The 25,242-nt window shown below is 53.8% G+C and overlaps 1 protein-coding gene across 6 annotated transcripts; it reads left to right on the top strand.

Moving 5' to 3' along the window:
• Nucleotides 1–817: 817 nt before the first annotated feature.
• Nucleotides 818–23,920, top strand: PHF19 (PHD finger protein 19). 6 transcript variants are annotated; one of them, XM_060300546.2, is made up of 17 exons: nucleotides 818–834; nucleotides 967–1,013; nucleotides 1,159–1,258; nucleotides 7,344–7,544; nucleotides 8,059–8,140; nucleotides 10,558–10,653; nucleotides 11,155–11,255; nucleotides 11,927–12,075; nucleotides 13,787–13,882; nucleotides 14,657–14,725; nucleotides 14,927–15,047; nucleotides 17,259–17,326; nucleotides 18,614–18,772; nucleotides 19,390–19,477; nucleotides 20,242–20,327; nucleotides 21,307–21,402; nucleotides 22,585–23,920. In XM_060300546.2, exons 4-17 carry the CDS (start codon nucleotides 7,359–7,361, stop codon nucleotides 22,925–22,927), a joined length of 1,740 nt encoding a protein of 579 aa, XP_060156529.1. In that variant the 5' UTR covers nucleotides 818–834; nucleotides 967–1,013; nucleotides 1,159–1,258; nucleotides 7,344–7,358; the 3' UTR covers nucleotides 22,928–23,920. The 6 variants fall into 6 exon arrangements, with proteins under 6 accessions (XP_060156529.1, XP_030714693.1, XP_030714689.1 ...); XM_030858829.3 differs by lacking the exons at nucleotides 818–834; nucleotides 967–1,013; nucleotides 1,159–1,258 and adding exons at nucleotides 5,880–6,182; nucleotides 6,772–6,846; XM_030858833.3 differs by lacking the exons at nucleotides 818–834; nucleotides 967–1,013; nucleotides 1,159–1,258 and adding an exon at nucleotides 4,800–4,916.
• Nucleotides 23,921–25,242: the final 1,322 nt, after the last annotated feature.

Raw genomic sequence — 25,242 nt, forward strand, 5'->3', positions numbered from 1 at the left:
AAAATAAACTTTCTGACAATCCTGAGCGTTGGTTGATCCCATCGCTTAACAGACTATCACAGTGACCTGTTGATGTGTCTGTCCGCCAGCCCTACTGCCAGATATGGGCTTCTTGATGCCAACGACTGGGATTTATTTATCTTTATAGCACATCTCCCTCTGCCCTGACCCTTATTCCTAGGGGTACCTGCCTACAGCACATTGCCCTACCAGCTGCTGAATGTTGCAAGTGTGAATAAAGCCGTACTTTATTTTTAACAGATGGGGAGAGCAAATCAGAGAAGAGAAGGGACCCACCCCTGGTTCTATAGCAAGCTTGCGGGGAGGGTCAACAGGATCTCCTACATCCCAATGGAGGCGCTCCTGGGCTCCCAAAGAGGACAGACACTTGATGTCTCTCCTTTCCCCACAAAAGCCACAGGTAAAGGTGTTTATGGCTTAGCAGCCAACAAAGGCCACAAGCACTTCAATAGGCCACAGTCTGACCCTGTCAACTATTTCTTTTTTTTTTTTTAAATGGTGTTAAAAGTCATCCTTTCTACTATAATTTGAAAGCTCTCAGCACCTCCATGCTGAGGCCATAATAAACTGACCCCCAAATTCAGGCAACAAAACACAGGCCTGCCTACCGGCCATCTGCTTTCATGGATGAAATCTTAATTATTTCCAAATAATTATTGTCAATGATTTCCAAAACCTTTATTATAATCATAATTATTCAAATTTGTGAAAAGTGTTTTCTTCTTTGTAGAGCACTTTCATATATACTAACTGGTCTAGGACTCAAACAAATATGTCCTCTAGAATTAAGGTACTGTTGCACGTTTGAAATAGGTGAATTTTTTAATGTGAATTACCTATACCTCAATAAAGCTGACTTAAAAAGTAAGACAGTGAAAACCACAAGTGACTTTTATTTTCTTCCTTGTGCTTTTCTATATTTTCCATGGTGTCCTTAATTGAAAGCAAAAATAGAAGAGGGCCGCAGATGGAAGAAGATGGATTCTTGCAAGGTGGGAGACCTTCTCTTGACATTCCTTGGCCTTTGCTGGTCTCCCCTGAGACACAGCTGAGAGTAAGAGTACTTCCCCCTACTTTGTGTGGCCTTGGGGAAGTCACTCCACCTCTCCAAGCTTTTGTTCTTTCCCCTGTGAACAGATCTGATGCCTGCCATGCCTGGTTCACCATGCTGTGACAAGTCTCAGGGAACAGACATGTTAGGACACCGTGAAGTCTGATGGCCCTGCATATGTGACAGGTTAGTGCTGTGACTAAACCTCCTCTGCTGTAATCTCCCAGCCCCCGCCCCCATCTTTAAAATTACCAAGTATTTCAAACGTACAGAGAATAGAGAAAAAGTTTTGGACTTGAGAAGGAGAAGGATCATTGCGAAGAATTACAGACAAGACACCCAGCTTTGCCAAATCTTGACACCTTGCCATATTTGCTTCAGATTTTTTTTTTCTGAAAAATAGGACATTACAGATAAAATTAAATCCCCTGTGTTCCTCCTTCTGATCTCATTCCCATCCCTCCCTTCCCAGAGGTAACTACTATTCTAAATTTAGTGTCTTTGATTTCTTATGCATGTTTTAACACTTTCACTATCTGACTGTATCCCTAAAACTACATATATAGCATAGTTTTGAATTAAAAAAAAAAACTTTTGGTATCACACTATTCTACCACTTGATGTTCCCTTTTTCTTTTTTTTTTCTAGACTCTATCTATGTTGAGGCTACAGCCTCATTTTATTTTCCCTCCCAGTATATTATTCCATTGCACAGATAGATCACAATTATTATTCCACTGCACAGATAGATCACAATTTATCTATCTGCACTGCTGTTGATGGACAATTCATCAATTCCTCATTTTTCATAATTACGTGCTGAGTGAGTGAAGTCACTGAATTGTAGGCACGAGCATCTTCAACTTTATTAGATGTTGCCAAACCTCTTCTTCAGAGAAGTTGTACCAATTTACACCTCCATCAAGACTGCACAAGGGTTCCAAGGGTGCCACCTCTTCACCCCCTCCACCCTTCTCCCAACATTGATAGAATGCTTACTCCTTGCCAGTCCGGAGGATGTGAAATGGCGTCTCACAGCTCTTTTCATTTGCATCTCTCCCATGACCCGTGAGGTTGAACATCTCTTTACATTTTTGGCCACCTAGGTTTCCTCTTTTGTGAATTGCCTGTTGATGGTCTTAACCCATTTTTTAAAAAAAAGATTGTCTTTCTCTGGTTTGTCCATGCTTTCAACCTACTTCTGCCAGATCGCAAAGCAAACTCGGATCATGGCCCTTCTCAGTTCTCAACTCCCCGAGGCTCTCTAGGATACACAGAACTTACAACCTTGCTCAGTGGTCCTGATTTGCCGTGGGCTGAAAACCAAGCTCAGCCCAGGACACTCAGCTCCACCTTCTCCTCCAGCCTTACCGTCTGCACCCTGAACTCCGGTCCAGCGGACACAACTCACTCCGTCCCAGGCCTACTGCACACACCATGCCCTAGGCCTGGAATGCCTGCCTCCTATGTCCACATTTCCTCTGAATGCCACCTTTTCTGTGACAGTTCTCAATTCAAAGTTGGATTTGCCTCTAAACGGTCAGGTGAAACTATACCTTTCTAGTGGCATTTATCATTTCTCCTTTTGTAGTATTTTAACCACTCCTCATCTTGCCCATCACTTTTTCATTGACAAAAACACCTGCCCCTGCATTATGCCATTTTGTCCTCATCTCTGCAATGGCCCTGTGAATTGGGGTAGTACCCCTACCCTCTTTTTTTTTTTTTGGCGGTACGCGGGCCTCTCACTGTTGTGGCCTCTCCCGTTGTGGAGCACAGGCTCCGGACGCGCAGGCTCAGCGGCCATGGCTCACGGGCCTAACTGCTCCACAGCATGTGGGATCTTCCCGGACCGGGGCACGAACCCATGTCCCCTGCATCGGCAGGGGGACTCTCAACCACTGCGCCACCAGGGAAGCCCCCCCTACCCTCTTTGAACAGATAGGGAATGTGGCCTACAGGGGGAATAGTTCGCCCAACATCTTACTCTGGCTCAGAGGCAGAGGTGGACTAGAAGCCAGGACTCCTCCAATTCCACGTCCAGCTCGCTACACCACGCCCCTCATATTTATATATGCATGTTGTTGCTGCTTGAGCCAACACCTGACTCCCCCATGAGACTGTGGGCCCCATAGCTCCCAGTTCTAGTCCTACCCAGCGGGGCACTCAATGAATATATAATTTCTTGACAAAGTACGATAATCACTTACTGCATACCCACTGGCTGCTGGGGGCTTTGCATACATTCACCCTAACCTTCCCAACAACTCTATGAGGAGACTGGGGTTTAAGGGCTGAAGTGCTATGCTCAGGGTCCCACGGCCGGTAATCAGTGCAGTTGGCCTATGAGACCCAGAGGTAAGTGCTTCCAACTGTAATCTCTGCCCTGTGCATCCTAAAGGTAGACCCAGCCAGCCCGAGAGATCACACCCCAAGGCCCAGAGGCAGGGGGCCAAGGGTGGGCAACTTGACAGTCAACAGGAGGGACTGGGGGCTGGGGGAGTATGGTCCACCCGCTACACCCATGATGTCCACACTCCACAGCCTCACGGGTGTCTGTGCAGTGTGATGGTAGCAGGTGAGAAGAGGGCTGAGGGATAAGGAGAGGGGTTGGCAAGTATTCTCCAGCCCCCAACCCCCAAAGAGTAAGTCTGGATGGGGACATTGCTGCCCATTCTCCCCAGGGCAAGGACTGGATATGACGGGAGCCGCGCCCCTTTCCTCAATCTGCTATTCCTATGACTCTGTATGCTGTCTTTCACTGTGTGCCACTTATTTGAATGTTGTGTGTGTGTGTGTGGTATGTATTTGCAACTGTATCTTTGTGTTGTGTTTCGGTGCATTACGTTTGTGTGCAATTTGCTGTTGGTGTACTGTTTCTCTTGTGCGCCTGTGTCACTGTGTTGTGGCTCTATGCCTGTTTGTCTACTTTATGTGCATGTTTTGTTGTGTGTCCATGCTGTGTACACGGTGTGTCTCTCCTATGTATCTATGCCCATACTCTGTAATTGCCTCTTTATTGTGTGTTGTGTCGTGTGTATCATGTGTTGTGAATTTGTGTTTGTGCCGTGCGCATTGTGGATCTGTTTCTGTGTGTGCTCTCTACACCGCAAGTGCAGGATGTTTGTGTGTTCTGTTGTGCGAATCCCGTTTGGGTTGTTCTAGGTCTGTGTCTACGCAGGGAGTCCGTGTGTATCTGCACCTCCCCGCTGTGTGTCTGTGCCAGCTGACGTCTGTTCCCTGCGCGCAGAGAGTTGTGTTTCCTCAACAAGTGTGTGCCGGCTCGGAGTGCCGCGCGCGCCTCCTCGTGTGCCCGCGTTGTGCCTGCGCCTCCGCCGGGCGGTCGTGCCGGGGTGCAGGCTCCGCGTCCGTGTGCGCTCGCGCCGCTTGTCTGCGTCCGGCGCGCGGTGGCGGCGGAGGATGCGCGCCCGCGGGGGCGGGGGCGGAGGCCGGGGCGCGGCGCGGGGGCGGCCCGGGGGCGGGAGTGGGCGAGCCGGCGGGCGGGCGGTGCTGCGGGGCCCCGCGGCCGCGGGCTCCAATGGCGAGGCCGGCGCGGCCCCCGCTAATTACATAAGCGAGACGTCAATAATTCGCGGGAAAACGCGAAAAAGATGGCGCCCCGCGCCCGGGGGGCCCCTTCCTGAGCGCCCCGGCCCCTCCCTCCTCCTCCGCCCCCCCTCCTCCCCGCGGCGCCCCCGCCCCGCCCCGCCCCCGCCGAGACCCCGACCCCGGCCCCACGGGCGGACACTCGGCCGGGCAGCCGCGGGCCGAGCGCAGCCACCTCCGCCGCCGATGCGCCTGGTGGCCAGACTCCAAGTGGGACCGACGGACACGCAGCCTCGCGGTAAGTTCAGCGCTGCGGGCTGACGGCCCGGGCCGGGGGACTCCCCGCCACACTCGCCTTTCCCTGCAATCATCCCTCTTTTGGAAATTTCCCGAACTTTGGCGGGTCAGACGCCTCCGGGGGCGTTGGAGTCCTGGGAAGCCGCACGCCTTGGGGGTGGAGAGGGGTGAACGGTGTCCGCGGGGTGGCGGGAGCCCCGCCCGGGTCCCCGAGCCTTTGGGGGGCGTGTGTGACAGGTCGCTAGTCCTGTGCCTAAAATCTTTATTTTTCCTGTTGTGTGTGTCGGGGGGTGGGTGGCTTGGAGACCGACGGGGGCGTTTGGGATTTTGCTCACGTCCGAAGTCAGGCTGCGGCAGGATTGGGATGGGGGAGGCTTGGCGTCGGAGCGACTAAAGAGAGGAGCGCTTGAACCCGAAGGGGGTACTTCTGCAAGCTTTTTCCCCTCCCAAACACCCTTTTTAAAAAGCCAACGGCCGCCCTGGGAGAGGCCCCTGCGCATGAATCATCCTCGCTTCCTGCCCCCGCCCGGCCCCGCGATCCGGGTGCCGCGGATTTGAACTGGACGCCGACGGGAACCCGCAAACAGGCATTTCTTTGCAGATGGGTTTGAATCAGCCAATCACAGCCCGCGGGGGCCCGCTCCGGGAGGATGGAGGCGCGGTTGGGGGGGCCGCCACCCGAGGGCCCCCGCCCCGCCAGGGGGGGTGCGGCGACCGGGCCTGCTCCCAACGGCGCGGCGGGGGAGGAAGTGTCAGTTTGTGAACCTGCCGCGGGCCCGGGCCCCAGGCCCGGCGGGCAGGGACCTTGCAGCGCCCGGGAGCCAGGTGGCAGGGAGAAGGCAGAGATTTGGACTGCACACCCTGCCCGGTGCCTGCGCGCTCTGCCCTGGAGAAAAGAGAGGAATGGGGGGGGAGGGGCGGGGGCGGGGTGGGGGGGGAGGCAAGAGGGGACGTGGCCGCGCCACCATCTGGAGAGTGAAGACCCCAGCAAGGCCCTGCCTGCCCTAGGGCCCTTGACATGCACACACATGTATTCCATTTCATATGCTTACTGACATAAGGCTGTAGACATCAAACACAGTCTCACAGGAGTACACACACACTTATAGGGAAAAACACAGGACTCTCTCCCTGTCTACAGGTAATCATAACACCAGGTGCCCAGAGCCTTGGCAGAGAAGGAGGGCACCAGAGTAGCGGGTGCAGGGAACAGAGGGATGCTGTGCTTTTGGCTTAGTGGAGAGTGTGTGGAGGGGCCTGGAGCCAGGTGAGCCCAGATTGAGGAGGAGGGGGCCGTGGGGGGTGCTTTGAATGCCATTGAAGGTACTGGGGAGCCACAGAAGGTTTCTGGGAGAATAAGAAGATGGGAATTGAGGGCTCTGTGGAAGAGTCTGGTGGGGAGGCAGGAAACAGGGAGTGGCCTGTTTAGCACTGGGCGCTGGTGGTTCCATTCCGAATCCCAGGTGCCCAGCATAGGTGAGTGAGCACAAGGCTCAGGAAACAGTTCTTGAATGAATGAATGGCCCAGGCGAGGTGAGGCCTGAACTCAGACCAGGACAGGGGGATGGAAGAGAGGAGTGGGTTGCCAGAGGCCACTGTGCTCGGCTGCTGTGGCAGCTGATCGGTTGGAGAAGTCTAAGATGCTTGGGGGTCTGGGGACCATAGTAGTACCATTAGCAGGAAGCAGCGAAAGCAATGGGAGCAGCCCATTTGTAGGATGGTGAAAGACAGATGTGGAGAGGTTGGCATGGCAATGACTTCACTGCTTGGAGCCGGTTTGCATCTGAGTAAAAGCATAAGTGAGTTTAAATGTCCCAGAATTGGTGTCCATTAAATCATCCCATAATTGAGAACAGAAAAGGAGATTGCAGAAGACACAGATGGCCAAGTCTATACCAGTTCACAAGCCACCCAGGAGTTTCCCTCTCCAGGTGAGTTTTCTCTGGCCAGCTCTCAGGGTAGGGGTCAGGGGTCTGAGAACTTCCCACTGCTCCCCTGGAGAAGGTCCTCCACTCAGAGAACACAGAGTATGTTTGCTTTAGGGATAAAACCTCTGGCTGTGAAGCCAGGGAGTGAGGTTCAGGCCCCACTGGGCAGGGAGATTTTGCTCCGTGGTTGGTTGAGAGAGCCTTTCTACTTAGAAGGCTGCATGGTGTGGGTGGGGAGAGAGCAGGACTTAGAATCAGCTCGCCTGATTATGGACCATGACTCTGCCTCTGACCCCATAGCCACTTCCCCTTGCCAAACCTCAGTTTCCTGACTGGTAAAATGGGAATAATAATGCCTCCCTCACAGCGTTGTCAGCAGGATCCAGTGAGATGATAAACGCGTCTGGCACATAGCACAGGTTACATAAATGGTTGTTTCTTTCCTTCCTTCCCCTTCTCCTGAAGTAAGGAGTAAAAACCCCTTTCTCTTTCTCTTCCAGTGTCAGTGGAAGCTGATGGAGAATCGAGGTCTGGACCCAGGGACTCGGGACTCCTATGGTGCCACCAGCCACCTCCCCAACAAGGGGGCCCTGGCAAAAGCCAAGAACAACTTCAAAGACCTGATGTCCAAGCTGACAGAGGGCCAGTATGTGCTGTGCCGGTGGACAGATGGACTGTATTATCTCGGGAAGATCAAGAGGGTAAACCTTTCCTTCCTGGCCCCAGTTCCCAGGCTCAGCATCTCTCTGCTCATCCTCTGGTCTTGGCCTCAGACCAGTGATGGAGGCTGGGAGACTGTTGGGAAATTCCCGCCTTGTTCTTATGCTCCAAACTGAAAGTGGAAGGAGGCGGAGCCTGCAAAGGCAGGTGCCATCCTTAGGGCCAACATCTTTAGAAAAGTGCTCTGTGAGCCTACAAAACAAAATAAAATCAGGTTGGAGAGGACCACAGACGATCACCTGGCCTGTTCTGTCCTTGGCGTTCCCGCCAAGTTGCCGTCCCCCAGTCCCTGACTGCACAACTCCAGTGAGTGGGTGTGCACTACCTCCGGAACTGCCATCCTCCTTCCCCTTCTAGCCTGGCTTTCCTTTTTGCAGCACAAGGAGAGGTCTAAAGCCTCTGACCTGTGGGGACAGAAATGGGAGAGGAAGACCGTGTTCAAGTGGCTTTTCCCCAGCTACTGTCTCACACTGCCCCTCCCTCTCTCTGCCCCAGGTCAGCAGTTCTAAGCAGAGCTGCCTTGTAACTTTTGAAGATAACTCCAAATACTGGGTCTTGTGGAAGGACATACAGCATGGTGAGTATTCCTGTGATTTCAGGCACCCCCCCGCCCCGCAGCCCAATCCCCGATCCTCTCTCCGCCTCTCCCTCCATTTTTTCCTTCTCGCCTTCTGTCTCTAACTTCTGGCAACTGGCCTTGTCCTTGGAGCCCCAGGTGCACCTGAGATGCTGATCGGATTACCAGCTGTACATTTATGTGGAAACACACTTGTAACATCTGTCATCCCCTTGAGTACGCCTACCTCATGAGGGAGACAGGCAGATGGAAAAAGTGGCCCAGGGAGGTGCTGGGAGAGCAGGGTTGGGTCCCAGGCCTGTGTTTGCTTCCTTGCTGCCCAAAGCTCTGGGTCACTCTGGGGCTAGGGAACAGGGAAGGGCCCAGGCAATCAGAATTGTCACCTTTCGATATAAGCACAGTGTCCCCTGTCAGCATGGTAAGAAAACGAGGGAGGCAGCTTTCTTCATGGGGGAAAGACCAAACAAGCAGATATGAACCAGGCAAGGTGATGATGGACTTACCAGGATGGAGCTAGGCCAGTTTTCAGAGTTGAAAGGGAGCTGGGTTGGGTACCATTCCTGCCCTCAGAGAGCTGATACTGTCTTACAGAGATGACAGATTGGGGGCATTCTTGCCACCTTTCTTCCTTGCCATGTACATGACAGACATCGCTAATCAATCACAACACTTGTATATTTTCAACATGGAGCTCCAAGCAGCCACTACCAGTCAGAGTTACCGTGAGAGAAGAGACTTTTTTTTTTGCCATTTATGCTCTAACAGGAGAACCGACATGGCGGTATGTGGGGAAGAGGCAGGTTTTAGGGTCCAGTATTCCTCGGACCAAGATATTCTAGCTCTGCCACTTACTGCTGCATATCTTTGGGTGAGTGACATAACCTCTGTGAGCCTGTTTCTTCATCTGAGAAAAAGGAGACTGAACGTACTGGCCTCACAGTGTGGTTAAATGCTTAGCCCAGTGCTGCTGAGTTACAGGGAGGCTGTTTCTGAAGAATTTGTTACCGTAAGAGATGATTTCAAGAGCCTGCCAAGCAGAGGCCACAGAACCCAGCCAGTTAGTCGAGCTTCCAAATTGCCTTTTTCTCCAAGACGTTGTGGCTAATACAAGCTGATGCTTCTCCAAGCCCCTCTCACCCTAAAGGTATTATTTAAAAATCCAAAGCAACGAGGGTCTCCTCTCCTGGGCTACCTTCTTTTTCAAAGCAGAAGGAGCCAGCTGGTGAGGAAAGACAGTCCAAACCATGGATCGAAGTAGCACACCATGAATAGAAGGCCCACTGTGTGCCAGGCACCAAGGAGGTGCTGCAGTGCTCACCGTGTGGCTCCCCAGCCAGATCACTGCTCCTCACAGGTAGGACAGCAGCCCCCCGGGGTCGCCCAAGATTAGAGCATAAGGCTGAGCACGCTATAGTTACTGATCCATCACTTCATTAAGCCAGTGAAGACTTAGTGCGACCCACAGTGGGTCCCGCCTTCCTGGGAACATATTCAGGGATAAGAGGCAAGACATCATTTATTCAACAAACATGTCTTGAACACATGTTATGTGCCACACCCCATAAGAGGTCCTGGGGACACAGAGATGAACAGATACCTTTTCTGCCCTTACAGAACTTTCCGTCTGCTAGGGGAAATGAGACAGAAGCACACATCAAAACGTATCTTACTTTATTCATCAAACCCTTCAGTCATAAATACGTATTTCTTCTTCAGCAACGCCCAATTGCAAAGGAAAAAAAAGAGAGATGGAGAGGGAAACTGTAGATTAAAAGCAATTGATCAAACTTAAAATTGTTATGACTTTTTTGAGACAATTGAATATGTGAACACTAACTGAATTTGTTGATATTAAGAATTTATTTTTAATTTTTAGGTGCAATAAAGGTGCTGTAGTTATTTTCTTATTTAGAGTCCTGAACTTTCAGCGATACGTACTGAAATATTTAATACAGGAGGGGGGGAAGTGAGTGGGAATATAGTCAAAACAAGATTGGCCGTGAGTTCATGATTGTTGATAAGAACGTGGAGTTTCATTATAACATTCTGTTATTATTCCGTAATAAAATTTTTTAAAAAATTATTTAACATAAAATACTTTAACAAATCAAGTTAAATTAAGCAGGAGAGGCAGCATGACACGGTGAAAAGGACAAATAATGTGATGTCAGTTAGCTGCGGGTTTGAATCCCCCCCTCCTACTTACCAGCTGAGCGTGGGACTTAACCTCTCCGAGCCTCAATTTCCCCATCTTTAGAATGGGCTAATGGTAATAGGCAGCTCAGACTGGTTGGGGAGATTCAGTGAGTTGGCCTACGGGGCCCAGCACTCAGTAGAGGCTCAGCACCTGGAATGTAATTTTAAAACTGCTGTTTCCTGTGAGCCCGACCTGACCCTAGAGGGCCTCTTTCTTTCAGCTGGTGTTCCAGGAGAGGAACCCAAGTGCAACATCTGCCTGGGGAAGACATCAGGACCACTGAATGAGATCCTCATCTGTGGGAAGTGTGGCCTGGGTGAGTGTGATGAGCAGGGCATGGAGAAGGCCCAGACCTGTGGGTCCCCATTCCCTGCTGGCTCGGGACCTGCGTCGCCTCAGACCATTGGGGCCTTAGCTGGCTTCCTGTTTCTTTTGGAGCTCCAGAGTGACAAGGGGCCAGTCTCTGGGAATGAGGGCCCAGGGAGGTGATCCCTGGGGAAAGCTGGGGCTTCTGGAAAGTGAGAGAAGTTATGCACTTTGGAGCCCCCGTGGGTGGAGAGGATGGGTAGGAGAGATGGGGCACAGAGGCTGAAGCCAGACCTTTGGTGCTTCCCGCCATGGGCCAATGCTGGCTCTTAGTGGCCTGCTTGGACACCAGCCTGGCTGCCTGGTGAGCATGACCAGCCAGTCCCCTGGCAGCTGGCAGGCACACAGCTCCTAGGACTTGCCGCAGCCCTCCCCAGCCTGCCGCCTCTGGGCTGACTGGCCTCGGGCCACTGCTTCCTCGTGGGCACTCACCCCCTCTCCTTTGCCATAGGTTACCACCAGCAGTGCCACATCCCCATAGCGGGCAGTGCCGACCGGCCCCTGCTCACACCTTGGTTCTGCCGACGCTGCATCTTTGCGCTGGCTGTGCGGGTGAGCCCTCCATCCTTCCCACCCTGCTTCTCCCCATCCTCCAGTCTGGAAGCCCAGAGGCCCCCTGGGCTCGGGCCTCACTCCTGGTCACAGAGCCTGGCTTTGGAGGCAGACAGAGACTGCCACTTAACCAGCTGTATGTCCTTGTGCAGTTCCTTAGCCTCCCTGAGCCTGTTTCCTTGGCTGTTAAATGCATGCAGGTTTGAGGACTTCCCTGGTGGTCCAGTGGTTAAGACTCCGCGCTTCCAATGCAGGGGGCGCGGGTTCGATCCCTGGTGGGGGAATTAAGATGACACATGCTGTGCGGCCAAAAAAAAAGAAAACAAGTACTCTTTAAATGGATACAGGTTTGGTGTCAGGAGTAGAAGGCCCCCAACAAATAGTGAGAAATCACTATTAAGAGAGAAAATCCATATAAGCGCCCACTCTCAGTATGTGTTGGTTATTATTGTTACTTTTATTGTTGTGCTTATTACTATTAATATTATTGAAGATGCAGCTCCTTGGGGATAGAGAGAGGATGGATCCGGGGTTGATGAGAAGAGGCTTTGTGCGTTTCTGACTACATTGGAATATCTTGTTCCACCTGGTCGGCATTAGCCTTGATTAGGGAGCCATGTGTGGCCCAACCGGGACCCCCGCGGGTAACTCGGACCCTCATCTTCCCGCAGAAAGGCGGCGCGCTGAAGAAGGGCGCCATCGCCAGGACCCTGCAGGCTGTGAAGATGGTGCTGTCCTACCAGCCCGAGGAGCTGGAGTGGGACTCGCCCCACCGCACCAACCAGCAGCAATGCTACTGCTACTGCGGCGGGCCGGGAGAGTAAGGCCAAGGGGGCGGGGTGGGGCGGGGCCTCCCCGAGGGGCGGGGCGCGGGGCGGGGCCCCAGGGAAGCGGGGTAGGCGCGGCTGGCTGGGGGAGCCAGACCCCCCATGGAAGAGCCCGTATCCTCCCTCAGGCCTCGGGGATGACACCTGAGCGCGCGCGGGGCTCGAGAGCACAGGGCTAGCGCTCTCCGCAGCGGGGTGCAGGGGAGTGGCGGTTGTTTTCTTGGGGCACCGTGGAAAAGAAGGCAGTATTGAAGAGTGGTTACCAGACTGGCCCCCAGTGTCCAACCAACCCCTTAGAGCTGTGCTACCCCTGAGCCTCAGTTCTCATCACAGTTTTCCCGTGACGTGGTGGTTGTGAGCGGTGGGTGAATTAGGTCATTCACGTAAAGGCTCACACAGTTCCTGGCTCTTGGTAAGCACTTTAACAATTGTGAGCTGTTACTGTTGGTGCATGGACGTGGAGATAAACCTTTCCGTTGCCAGAGTCAATGAGACAGGTTGCTGATGAGATATGAAGGTCCTTTTCCCTGGAGGTGTGCAGGCAGGGGTTGGGGGGAATACCTTGCGGACGCTGTGGAGGTGGTTCTCACCCTGACTATATGTAGGATGGGAGTCTTTGATGCTTCCTTGTGGCCTGGGCCTCCATGCAGCCATGGCTGATTGAGCCTGTTCCCTTGGGCTGACTGCACCAACACTGTGGGAGGAACCACGGAAGTGAGAGATGGAACCTCTGCCCTCAGGAAACAGCCTCCAGTTCACCCTGAAGTCCTGAGTCTCATCCCCAAGTTCTGCTGACAAGCACTAGGGGTCTGGAGGCTGTGCTTACGACGTAGCCGGGTGATTTGGGCAAATCACTTGAAGTACCTCATCTCTCAAGTGGGATTAATAACCTCGGCCCCATCATCCTTCCGTGGGTGTTGAGGCCTTTGGGATAACAGATGGAGAAATGCTTATAGAGACCTTTGCAGCATTGAGGCGGTGGTTCTCAATGCTTACTGGGCAGAATTGCTCGGGTGATTGTCAGAAGTGTGTTTCCCAGGGGCTATCCCAAAGATTGAGTAGGCCTGGAACGGGTCAAGGAATCTTCTGCATTTTAACCTGGACCGCAGGTGATTTTGATGCAGGTGGTCCAAGGACCACACCTGACAAGGTGTGAACAAAGCATTGACTGTTAATTAAGAAAGCACCTTTTTGGTTTTCATTCTTATTCAATGAGTAGTTGTTGAATGGTTGTGATAGGGTAAATACATTACCAGGTGAGGGGCTTATAGGAGCCTTTATTCTCCCATGAAGTCTCCAGGGCAAACCTTTCCCCAACAGTAGTGTTTGGGAAGCAGTGTGTGAGGCACAGACCAGAGATGGGGGCTCCAGTGTGGCACAAAGAGCGTGGGCTTTGAAGTCAGGGAGGCCAGGATTTGAGTCACCATCCACCACTTGCCTCCTGAGTGACCTTGAACAATCTATTTAACCTCTGACTCACCTGTAAAGTGGTCAGCGGCCCGTGTTTGACCAGATGGTGAGATCAAATGATATAGCCTAAGCCCTGCTGCCAGGGCTTCCCCTGGCACAGCCCAGTGCTCAGTAACTGTGAGTTCTCTTCCCTTTCCCCCGCTGGAGGGCGAGTTTGTGTTGGGAAAGGTTGCTGAGGCTGATCCCTGGCTGGGAGTGTGGGCCTGGCTGACCCTGGCTCTTCTGGCTCTCCAGATGGTACCTGCGGATGCTGCAGTGTTACCGGTGCAGGCAGTGGTTCCACGAGGCCTGCACCCAGTGTCTCAATGAGCCCATGATGTTCGGAGACCGGTAGGTGCTAATCTGGTCTGGCTCAGCCTTGGGGGCGAGGTGGGGGGATGGGGGCAGCAGCTGCAGTAACTCCTTCAGGTTGCCTGCCAGGCCCTAGACCCCCAGTGGGGGGCTGGGACAGTGTGTCCCTGTCTACAGAGGCAGCTCAGGGTAAGGAGGCCTTCCCAGTAGAGGGACACTCTGGGCCACATCCCCAGTCGCAGCCCCATCTTCCCTAAGCCCCAGATGCTTCAGGTGTCTGGGGAAGGGGGAAAGACACAGGCCCTGCCCCAGCCCTGACCGGGGTTGTTGGAGGAGGCAGTGGGGGAAATGGATGACTTGATCTGGCCTCTAACCAAGGGGGCTAAGCTAGTGGAAGGCTTATGTGTGTCAAACAGGATACTGTGTGTGTCTTGGTTGGTGTCTCACGTGGTTTGTGATTGAGTGCGTGTGTGTGTGTGTGTGTGTGTGTGTGTGTGTGTGTGTGTGTGTGTCAGGCAGAGGGGAAGAGGGTGGTCCCTGCAGCCCAGCCTAGTTCAGCTCACTCTGAACTCAGCCACCCTCCAGGGCAGTGATATTTGGGAAAGGGTTTGAGGTACAGGTTAGAAGGGGTAGGGGAGTAGTTCTTGGTCCCTGTTCTGCCCCATCTTTATCCCCTCCCCAGAGGGAATGAGGACAATGCTGACTCTGGGAAAGCAGGCGGTGGGGGTGGGGTGGGGTGGCGGTGAGGGCACTGGACCAGGGTCGGGTGTCAGAGCCCCTCCTACCACAGGCCCCCTTTTCACCCACCCACAGGTTCTACCTGTTTTTCTGCTCCGTGTGCAACCAGGGCCCAGAGTACATCGAGAGGTTGCCCCTGCGATGGTGAGAGGGTGGGGCTTGGCCCAGGCCCACTCCTGTCCCTTCCCAGTTTCTCCCTTCCCTCCTCCCTCCGGGAACAATTCCATTTCCAGCCACCAGGTCCCAGCCTTGCCCCTGCCCTTCAGCCTGGACCCAGGATGCTCCAGCCCTGGCTGCACAGGCTGCCAGCTCACTCTGGGCCTGCCTCCTTGCACCCTTGCCCAGGGTCGATGTGGTTCACCTGGCCCTCTACAACCTGGGGGTGCAGAGCAAGAAGAAGTACTTTGACTTTGAGGAGATTCTGGCCTTTGTCAACCACCACTGGGAGCTCCTGCAGCTTGGCAAGGTATGCAAGACCGTGGGACGTCAGAATGGCGAGAATCCGTTCCACAGTGGGGTTCCCTAAGTCCAGAGAGGTGAGAGGTTTGCCCAGGGCCACACGGCGCCGCACTAGGATCTGGGTCTCTGAGCACAGTTCTTCAGGAACGCTGGCTGTCCGTGAGGGCTGCTGAGTGGGGACAAAGACCCAGAGCCTTTGAGCCGTTGCATCTCTGAGTCCAGGCGTCTGAGCCTGTTCCCTGCAAGGAGCTTCCTAACCCAGGCTTTGGTAGTGGGTGGGTTAGGGCCTCACCAGCTCAGCTGTAGGGAGCTGGGGGTCGAGTCTGGCTGGAGGAGATCTCCCTACAGAGCTGTGTGACCCACTCCAGATTACCTGGCTAGGATGGAAAGTGAAGTGGGCCTGCCCTCTGCCGGTCGTACTCCGAATAGCAGAAGAGATCACCAGGGGTCTGGAAACTGGGATTCACGGAGTGAAGTCACAAACCAGAGACTTTCAGGATGTCAGAGGTGGAGAGCTGAGCCAGGGCTTCCCCAACCACTTCCACGGCAGGGCCATGCACCCTTTAATGACACCCTCTGAATCCTCTCCACCACATCCAGAGTGAGTCATCTCTGCTGACTGCCCCAAATCCTTTAGTGAAATAGGGCTTTTTTTTTAAAAGTAACTTTATGCTCGGCAGAAGTTCTTCATATAGTAACATCTTCATTTACAGTGTTTGATAATTTACAAAAGGCATACATATTATAAAGCCCTAAAAGATAGGTAGAGCTGGGATTTTTAAATAATTTTTTCCTGATTTATTAAAAAAAAATCATACATGTTCCTGGTAGAAAATTTTCAAAGTACCAAAAAGTATAAGAAAGTACACTTAAAAGAAAACCATCCATACTCCTGCATCTCACCACTCAGAAGCATCCACTGCTAACACACACAGGTGCACAGAGTTCAGTCCTCTCATTTACGTCTGTTTTTCTTTTTATAGGGCTTAGATTATACGGTATTTACAATTTTTTATTGAAGTATAGTTGATTTACAATATTATGTTAGTTTGAGGCATACAGCAGTGATTCAGTCATATATATGTGTGTGTGTGTGTGTATATATATATACACACACACACACACATATTTTATCCAGATTATTTTCCATTATAGGTTATTACAAGGTATTGAATATAGTGCCCTGTGCTATACAGTAAATCCTTGTTGTTTATCTATTTTATGTATAGTAGTGTGTATCTGTTAATCCCATACTCCTCTAATTTATCCCTTCCCCCTCCTTTTCCTCTTTGGTAACCATAAGTTTGTGGGAATGTAAATTGGTGCAGCCACTATAGAAAACAGAATGTAAGTTCCTTAGAAAACTAAAATTAGAGCTACCCTATGATCCAGTAACCCCACTCCTGGGCATATATTCAGAAAAGATGAAAACTCTAATTCGAAAAGACACCTGCACCCCAATGGTCATAGCACTATTTACAATAGCCAAGACATGGAAACAACCCAATTTCCCATCAATAGATGATTGGTTTAAGAAGATGTGGTGTATATATACAATGGAGTATTACTCAGCCATAAAAAGAATGAAATATTACCATTTGCAGCAACATGAATGGACCTAGAGAATATTATACTAAGTGAAATAGGTCAGACAAATATTATGTCACTTGTATGTAGACTCTAAAAAATAATACAAATGAATCTGTATACAAAACAGACAGTATATACAATTTTAAGTCATTTTTTTCAGTTTACATTATATCATAAATACTTTTCCATGTTATGAAAGAGTTTTTAATCAACATTTTTCATGGCTGCATGGTTTCCACCATAGTTTACTTGCTTGTTTCTTTCCTGTTGGGCATGTAGTTTCTTTCCCATCATTAGGAAAATGATGCGGTGAACTTTTTTGTACATAAAGCTTTATTTGTGTGTCATGTCTGTATGACAGGTTCCACGGAGCAGCATTACTGGGTCAAGGGCATGGACATTTTTAAAGCTCTTGATACATTTAGGACAGGAGTTACGCTCCTCATTTACAGATGGGGACGTGAGCTCAGAGGTGAAAAGACTTGTCTGAGATCATGGAACAAGTCAGTGGTCCTCGCCTGGAGGACTTGGGGCATCAGGAGATTGAGGGGAGGGTGGGGACAGGGGCTGAGGTCTTCTCAGATGCCATGCGCCAGGTCTGACTGTCCTCTGCCCTGCTCCCCCGTAGCTCACCAGCACCCCCGTGACGGACCGAGGACCGCATCTCCTCAACGCTCTGAACAGTTATAAAAGCCGGTGCGTGCAGGGAAGGGAGGGAGTGCTGTGGGCCCCCCGACAGCTTGGATTTCAGTTAAAGCGTCTTCCTACCTCATAACCTTTGCACAAGCTATGCTCCCACCTGGGTCTCCCTCCACTTCTCTTTGACTATATGAATATTACCCGTCCTTCAAGATCAGGGAGCACCCACTTCATTTGGGATGCCTCCCCTGACCACTCCAGCAGCCAGACACATTTTGATACTGGACTCAGCTCCATAGGGGGCTGAAACCCCTGCTCTCTGAGGGCCCGCTGCTGTCTGAGGTCTCCCTTGCACTAGCCATCTATGGTTCTGGGCCAGGCACTGAAGCACGGATTCATCACCTGTCCCCAGCCCATGTCTGCCCATCCACACTGCTGAGTTCTTCTCAGAACACACGGCTGGCATGCCCCTCGCTACCACCACGGAGAATGCCCAAGCTCCTTAACATGGCATTCAAGGCCTCTTATGATCAGACCCTGCCCATACCTTCTGCCACGGACCCTTTGCTTTATCTGGGCGTCAGCCATTCTGAGCCCTTTGCTTTCCTACTCAGTGCTTTTGCTCACACTCTTTCTTCACCTAGGATGCTCTTTGATGCCTTTCATTCATTTGTTCCATCAATGACTATTTATTGAACTGCTCTGTGTCAGCCCTGTGTAGGTACTGAGGACACCGTGAATAAGACACGGTCCCTGCTTCTGTGAAACCTCCCCAGACATCTCTAGACAGAACTATCCACTCTCTCTTTCATCTTGTCACGGTTTGGGGCCCAGACACAGCCCTCTACTTGAGTACGTGGGGCCTCCCGACCTCTCTGTGGACGGTCTCCTGAGGGTAGGACTGTGGCTAAGTCACCTCTGCAGCCTCATGGCAGCTCAGCCAGTGATGAAAGGGTGAGGGAAGTGCCTGGAGGTGCTTTCAGTCTCCTTGGGGAGAGCAGAGAACAGAGTGGTGTGGAATGCAGTGTTTTGACCACAGGGTTCCACGGGGAGCTGGAGGAGGGCTTCCTGTAGGCAGAGGCCTTGGGGCTGGTTGAGGCAGAGAAGAAAAGGGAGGAGCAGCAAGAGCCACACACAAGACAAGGAAGCACGGGGACGAGCCGCCGGCTGCGTTCTCGGCCGCCACCTGGAGCCCCTGATCCCACAGGCTTCGAGGAATCAGTGTCTCCACGGGCCGCTCTGGGTCTGGGGAGGCAGAGAGGGAGGTTTTAACACTTGACTCTCCTCCCCAGGAGGATGGACGGACAGGCTCCAGAGCTTTCTCCTCTCCCTGCCCACCCCCAGGTTCCTCTGTGGCAAGGAGATCAAGAAGAAGAAGTGCATCTTCCGCCTGCGCATCCGCGTCCCGCCCAACCCCCCCGGGAAGCTGCTGCCCGACAAGGGCCTGGTGCCCACTGAGAATGGCGCCTCTGAGCTGCGTAAGAGAGGAAAGAGCAAGCCTGGGTCAGTGCCTGGGGCCCTTGGGCCGGGGCCGCAGCCGACCTCGGGTCCTCTGCTCCCGGCTCCAGCTGCAGCCCCCTCCGATGGGCTGTGTGGTGGCATCCAAGTGATCAAGGCAGGCCTCCAGCCAGTTAGTCCCAGCTGGAGGCACCCTGAACCGGCCAGTCAGTGGCTGAGCCGGGACCTGATACCACGTTCCCGCTCCTTCAGCCACAGCCCCTTGTGGCCTTGCTTGGAGGGAAAGCCAGATCACGGGACCCAGTCTTGCTGGCTTAGGGCTGAGGCAGAGGTCAAGGGGCAGTCAGTGTGTAAGGGGTCCCTAGCGCTCCCGGCTGAGCCCAGCCCCCCTTCCTGGCATGGGGGGTGAGGGGCAGAGCACATGGATGCCCGAGGCAGGAGCGGCACCTCCTCTCCTGCCTGCCCACTATACCCCACCACCCTCGCACACCTGCTGCCCCAGAGAACCCCCCCCCCCGCCTCCCCAGGTCTCCTTGTAAAGGAGAGCCTGTGCCCACTCCCACGCTGTGACCCCACCCCTGCCCAGCCACTCCTCCCTCGGGGCTACCCTCTGGGCCTTCAGGCTCTGACTGGGCCACCCTTTCCCTTTTCTGTCTCCACAGTTTGTTGCCTCATGATTTCCAGCAGCAGAAAAGGCGAGTTTATAGAAGAAAAAGATCAAAGTTTTTGCTGGAAGATGCTATCCCCAGTGTTAGTTTCTCGTTTTCTCACTCTCCACTTTCACACTCAGGGTCAGCACATACTAGGGATTCCTGTGCAGAAAACTAAGTCCCCCAGGCCCAGGGGACTCTCCCACGTCCCCGAAAGGATCCTTTTACAGCTGGTTAAACAAGGAAGGGCCAGGCACTGCGAGACTCCTCCTTCATCTCCCCAAGTTCTCCCAAGAACCCAGAGCGGGGCTGGGCAAGGGCAGGTAATATCCTTGCCTCCACTGTCCAGGTGGGGAAACTGAGGGCCCAGGAGGGCAGTGACCCTCCTGAGGTCACACCTCAGGCAGTGGCAGAGCCCAGCCCAGAACCAGGGCTCCAGAGCATTCTTGCCTTCTTCAGTAGCCCTGCATCCTCACTGAGGCCCTCGCTGTGGGCAGTAACATTAGCCGTGTCTCCAATGGACCATTTATAAGGCACCTTCACAACTGTCATTCCATTCTGCCACGCTCCCTGACACCTCTTAAGAGTGAAGCTCAGAAGGGGTTATTACCCACCTTTTGCAGTTGAGGTAACTCAAGCCCAGAGATGGAACAGTCAGACAACCGGCCAGAGACAGAGCCAGGACTAGAACTGACATGACCTGGCTCCCTGGTCAGGACTGGAAAAAAGAGGAAGGGACAAGTCTGACCCTCAGAAGGCCAGCTGGCCCCGTGCAGCCTGTGCGGCCCTCAGCGGGGAGGAGGGTGCTGTGAAAGGTGGAAGTGATGCTTGCCGGCTGACCGCCCCTCCTTCCTGTGTCCACAGAGTGACTTTACCTCGGCCTGGAGCACCAACCACCACCTAGCCAGCATATTTGACTTCACGCTGGATGAGATACAGAGTTTAAAAAGGTAACAGTGAGGGACCCGGCAGAGAGGTCTGCTCTGGAGACTGGGATGGAACCAAGCAGGGAGACCACCATTCCTCTAGCTATGGAAGATGTGAAGCAGAGAGCCTTTGGAGGGAAGGGAAGCTCCCTTGGGGTCACTGAGTTAAAGGGTCCGCATTGCAGAAGGCTGCCTGAAAGGTCTGTCTGCATTAGGGCAGCCTAACACCCATGCTGTAAGCCTGCAGGGCTCCCGGGGACAGCTCTGCAGGGCAGCGCTCAAGGCCTGCCTAGCCCGGCCCTCCCTACCTCTCCCACTTCTCCTTGCCTCACGCCTGACACCAAAATTGCCGTGATCACCCCACATTCACGTTCCTCCAGGGAGCCTTCCCTAACCCTCCCCAGGCTGTGGCGGATGCTCCTTGTGTATTCCCACAGAGCCTCGTGCTTGGTACACACAAGGGGAGGGGCTGCATCCATCGTTTTATTTCCAGAACTATTAAAGGTCGTTTCGTGCTTTCCTGTGGGCATGGAGGAGAGAGCAAGGGCTTCAGTCAGGCCTGGGCTCCGGCCCCTACTTACCAATTGCCATCTGTGTAACGTTAGCAAAATTCTTTAACCTCTCTGAACCTCCTCACCTGTTCCTGCGTGGTTGTTATGAGACTCAAAATCCTGTACACGAAAGCACTCCCGGCCTGTAAGGTGTTGCACGAGTGTCTGGGATCATGGTGATTATCATCTCTAATGACTGTCACAGTGCTTATGTCAATGCCAGGGGAGGGTGGTCAGGGAAGGCTTTTGTGACTCCTTGGACTCTGACGGCTGGATGGGTAGGAAATGTTCAGGAGAGAGGAGGTGCCACTGCAGCTGTGGTGGCGGGAAGCTCAGTGGGAAGGTGGCTTCGGCTGGGACGAAGGATGCATGTGAGAGGGACCAGGAGACGACGGGGAGGTCCCAAGGGGCGCTGAGGATCAGCGGCTGGCTCACCCTCTCCTCCCTCTTAGCGCCAGCTCAGGCCAGACCTTCTTCTCCGACGTGGACTCCACTGATGCTGCCAGCACCTCTGGCTCCGCTTCCACCAGCCTTTCCTACGACTCCAGGTTAGCTTCCCAGCACGATGGATTCAAGTTCCATCGCTCCCCCCAGAACCCCCAACCCCCTTTGGGATGTGTGGCTCACTCTGTGCATCTGAGTCTCAGGACCTGGCCGCCCTTAAGTGTGTGAGGGTCTGGGACCCTCCGGTTCTGAGTTGTGGGCATTCGGGCTGCTCCTCTTAGCCTGCTACAGGTTATGTGACACCTCTTGCTGGGCATTTTCAGATCCAGGGTTCTTCCATTCTGGGGTTCTTGGCCTCTGCTTGCCATGATTTTGCAATGTCTGTGCCTCTGACTGCAGGGTCCCCTGACCCTGGTTCTTGGCTATCTGAACCTGGTGTCTGTCTTGTGGGTCTTTAAGGAAAAGAGCCTGGGAGAGGGGAAATGGCATCCTGCAAAGTATAAGGACTAGGAGAGGGCACAGAAATCCCTGGAGGCCTAGCTAAGGGTACAGCCTGCTTGGCAACAGCTGGTCCTCAGCAGCAAAGGGAGGGTGGTGCTGCAAAGCACACAGACAACTTTTTAACTGAGGCTCTTTTAACTGTACTTAGGATACTTGAGGCCCTTGCAAAACGTAGAATTTAAAGTATCGATGTAATGCCCATTGAAGCGTGTCTTGTCTCCAAACATTTGTCTTTCTCTGCTGTTGCCTCTGTATTTTCTTTTCTCTCTTCGGTTCTCACTAGCTCTTTGGGTCTTGGTTTGTTCCTAAGTATCTGTGACTGCGTACCTCTTCTTTTGTGTGTGCGTTTCTTTCCCCCGCTCCGCCTCTTTCTGCCCCTGTGGAGGGGAGAGGGGAGGAGAGGGGACACATGTCTGCCTCCCCATCCCTACCCCTGCGTGACGCCTCCGGCTACAGTGAGTCCAGGTGACCGACTAGGCAGAGTAAGCAGGGCCTCTGCACTGCACGGCTGCAGGAAGCACCAGGATGGTGCTCCTGGACTCAGGCCACACTGAGCTCCTCCGCATAAGAAACACTGTTTTAGAGCTGGACGCACCTAGGTTTGAATCCGGGCTCTGCCACTCCCCGGCTGGTGGTTTCTCCTCTGGAGCCTCCTCAGGGCTGTTGTAGGGATACAGGGGGATCATCGGTGCCCAGGGCCTGGTGCCCGGAGTGCTCAGGGACAGGGACTTGGTGGGAAAATCCCGTTTCATTCCCGTCGTTGTCCTCCTCCCCTTCCGATACAGACGGACAGTGGGCAGCCGCAAGAGGAAGCTGGCAGCCAAAGCGTACATGCCACTGCGGGCAAAGCGGCGGGCGGCCGAACTGGGTGGACGCTGCCCCTCCGACAGCAGCGCAGAGGGGGCCTCAGGCCCTGAGCGGCCCGACGAGGGCATCGACAGCCACACGTTCGAGAGCATCAGTGAAGATGACTCGTCCTTGTCCCACCTCAAGTCATCCATCACCAACTATTTTGGCGCAGCCGGGCGGTTAGCCTGTGGGGAGAAGTACCAGGTGCTGGCTCGGAGGGTCACGCCTGAGGGCAAGGTTCAGTACCTGGTGGAGTGGGAAGGGACTACCCCTTACTGACCAGCCCCTAAAGGATGCCAGCAGTCCTGGAAACCAAAGGAGAGACAGCGGAAGCCACAGGCTCCCCAGTTCTCTCCAGGCTGGGGTGGGGGAGGGAAGCAAGACGGAGCTGCAAGTGCCTGGCCAGAGCCCTGCCTGCCCGCCTGCCTGCCAGGGCTGTGCCTCCACTGTGCCCGTTCTGCTCTCCGGCCCCCTCAGGCTCACCACCTCTTTGCCTGTGTCTCTGAGGTCCCGCTGGCTACTTCTCAGTGTCTCCACACACTCCCTCAAACTGTTTACCTGTTCCTCTGAATTAGTGTCCTGCTGGCTCTGTGGGCTGTTCCTGAGGCCCGAGTCTTTGTCCCCAGTGCGTCCCTTTACCTTTCCTTCCCCTTTTGGGTGTGTGTGTTTACACACCCAACCCTCCACTGGACATCCTTACACCTGACCCATCCCAGGGACCACATCATGAGAACAGAAACCTTTGAGAAAGACTGGGTGAAGGTGGGTAAGAGGATGCCTTGAGGAGCCTTTCCCTCTCACTTTCCTGCCTCTCCTTCTGCCCTTGGGAAGAGGTGGTGAAGGTGGGAGAGAGAATGCCTCTGGAAAGCCCGTGTGGCAGAGGCCCTGGGACCCTCAGGATCTGAGGCGTGAGGAGACTCGGCCTCTGCTTCCGAAGGCACCAGCGCCAGAGCGCAGTTATTAAGGCCCAGAGTGCAGGCTGCAGGCGTCAGCTTCTGAGACCCGTGTTCCCTCCCCTGGCCACATCCCTCTCTGTTACCATGGAGCTGGGCCTGGCCTCGCAAACCTGAGGCTAGAGGAAAGGAAGCCGTGTCCTGCTACACCTCAGACTGTCTCCTCTGCCTCCCACCCCCAGACTCACCCCCCCACGCAGAAGCTTCCATCTGCATGTGTGCTTTCACCTCCAGGCACACACACGGGCCCCGGCCTCCAGGTGTACACACACACACACACACACCCCGGCCTCCAGGTGTACACACACACACACACACACACCCCGGCCTCCAGGTGTACACACACACACACACACACACACACCGGCCTCCAGGTGTACACACACACACCCCGGCCTCCAGGTGTACACACACACACACACACACACCGGCCTCCAGGTGTACACACACACACACACACACACACCCCGGCCTCCAGGTGTACACACACACACACACACACACACCGGCCTCCAGGTGTACAACACACACACCGGCCTCCAGGTGTACACACACACACACACAGAGCCCGGCCTCCAGGTGTACACACCACACACACAGCCACACATTCCTTAGGGTGCCAGCGTGGCTCCTGCCCTTGGCTTTTCCTTGGCTCTCTTCTGGGGGCCACGTGCTGCAACTCAGTGTGAACATCCAGCACCTGCCCGTGAACCAGCTGCGACCCTAGAGGGAGGCACGGGGGACTCATACCCTCTTCCTTATCCCCTGCCCCGTTCTGAAATTGACAATCACTTTTGGGGCAGGTTGGGATTTTTTTAAAGGGCCTGAGTCATTAAGTCCCCCTCAAAGGGAAGCCTTTGTCAGTGGGAATATACGTAGAGTTCTTAGAACCAACATTAAAACTCAGACCCACCTGGAGGGAGACCAAAACTGGGAGGGGGAGGAGACCCCTCATTTTTGCTGCTTCCAGAGGTATTAGAAACTGACTCACTTGATTGGAAAGAAGTGCCTTGACTGGGGCGAGGGGTGTTACCTGAGGGGGACCATCCTTGCCAACTGCTGCTGTGGCCTCCAGCTCGGCTGGGTTTTGGAGGCTGCCGGCTGCAAGGTGAAGGGGGGTGAACAGTGAGCTGAGAGCAGCAGGCCTGGAGCTGGTTTTTCCATTAGGCTGACCCCTCCCCATCTGTGGGCATTCAGGGGGGTCCCTGAGAGAGTTCAGATGCCCCTTGCCTCAAACCTCAGCCCCAACAGTGCCTTTCAACTGGGACCTCACCTCCTGTACACAGCCCACCCACTTCCTTCTGCTTCCCAGCATGGTCCAGGCAGGAGCAAGCTGGTTGGGCCCAGTTCTCTCCCTTCTCAGCTCCACAGCTGCTGCCACTGAAGCCCGTAACTGGGGCCAGGTGGAAGGGGAGCTGAGAAGGCAGCCCCCAACCGCCTGAAGTACGGGGCCAGACCTAACCGGGTGCCTCCTGCCTGGCTCCAGAGAACACAGCAGCCTCCCAGGCCTGCCTTCCAGGCTCCTGAGAAAGTGCAGGATGAACACAGCCTGTCAGTGGACCTGCACCTCCTCCACTCAAGCTCCAGAGGCTCTGGCCTTGAAGAGGAGGACGGGGGGAGACAGTGTCTTCCTCACCTGGA

This window comes from Globicephala melas, chromosome 6 (assembly GCF_963455315.2).
Source record: "Globicephala melas chromosome 6, mGloMel1.2, whole genome shotgun sequence".
Classification (NCBI taxonomy): Eukaryota; Metazoa; Chordata; class Mammalia; order Artiodactyla; family Delphinidae; genus Globicephala; species Globicephala melas.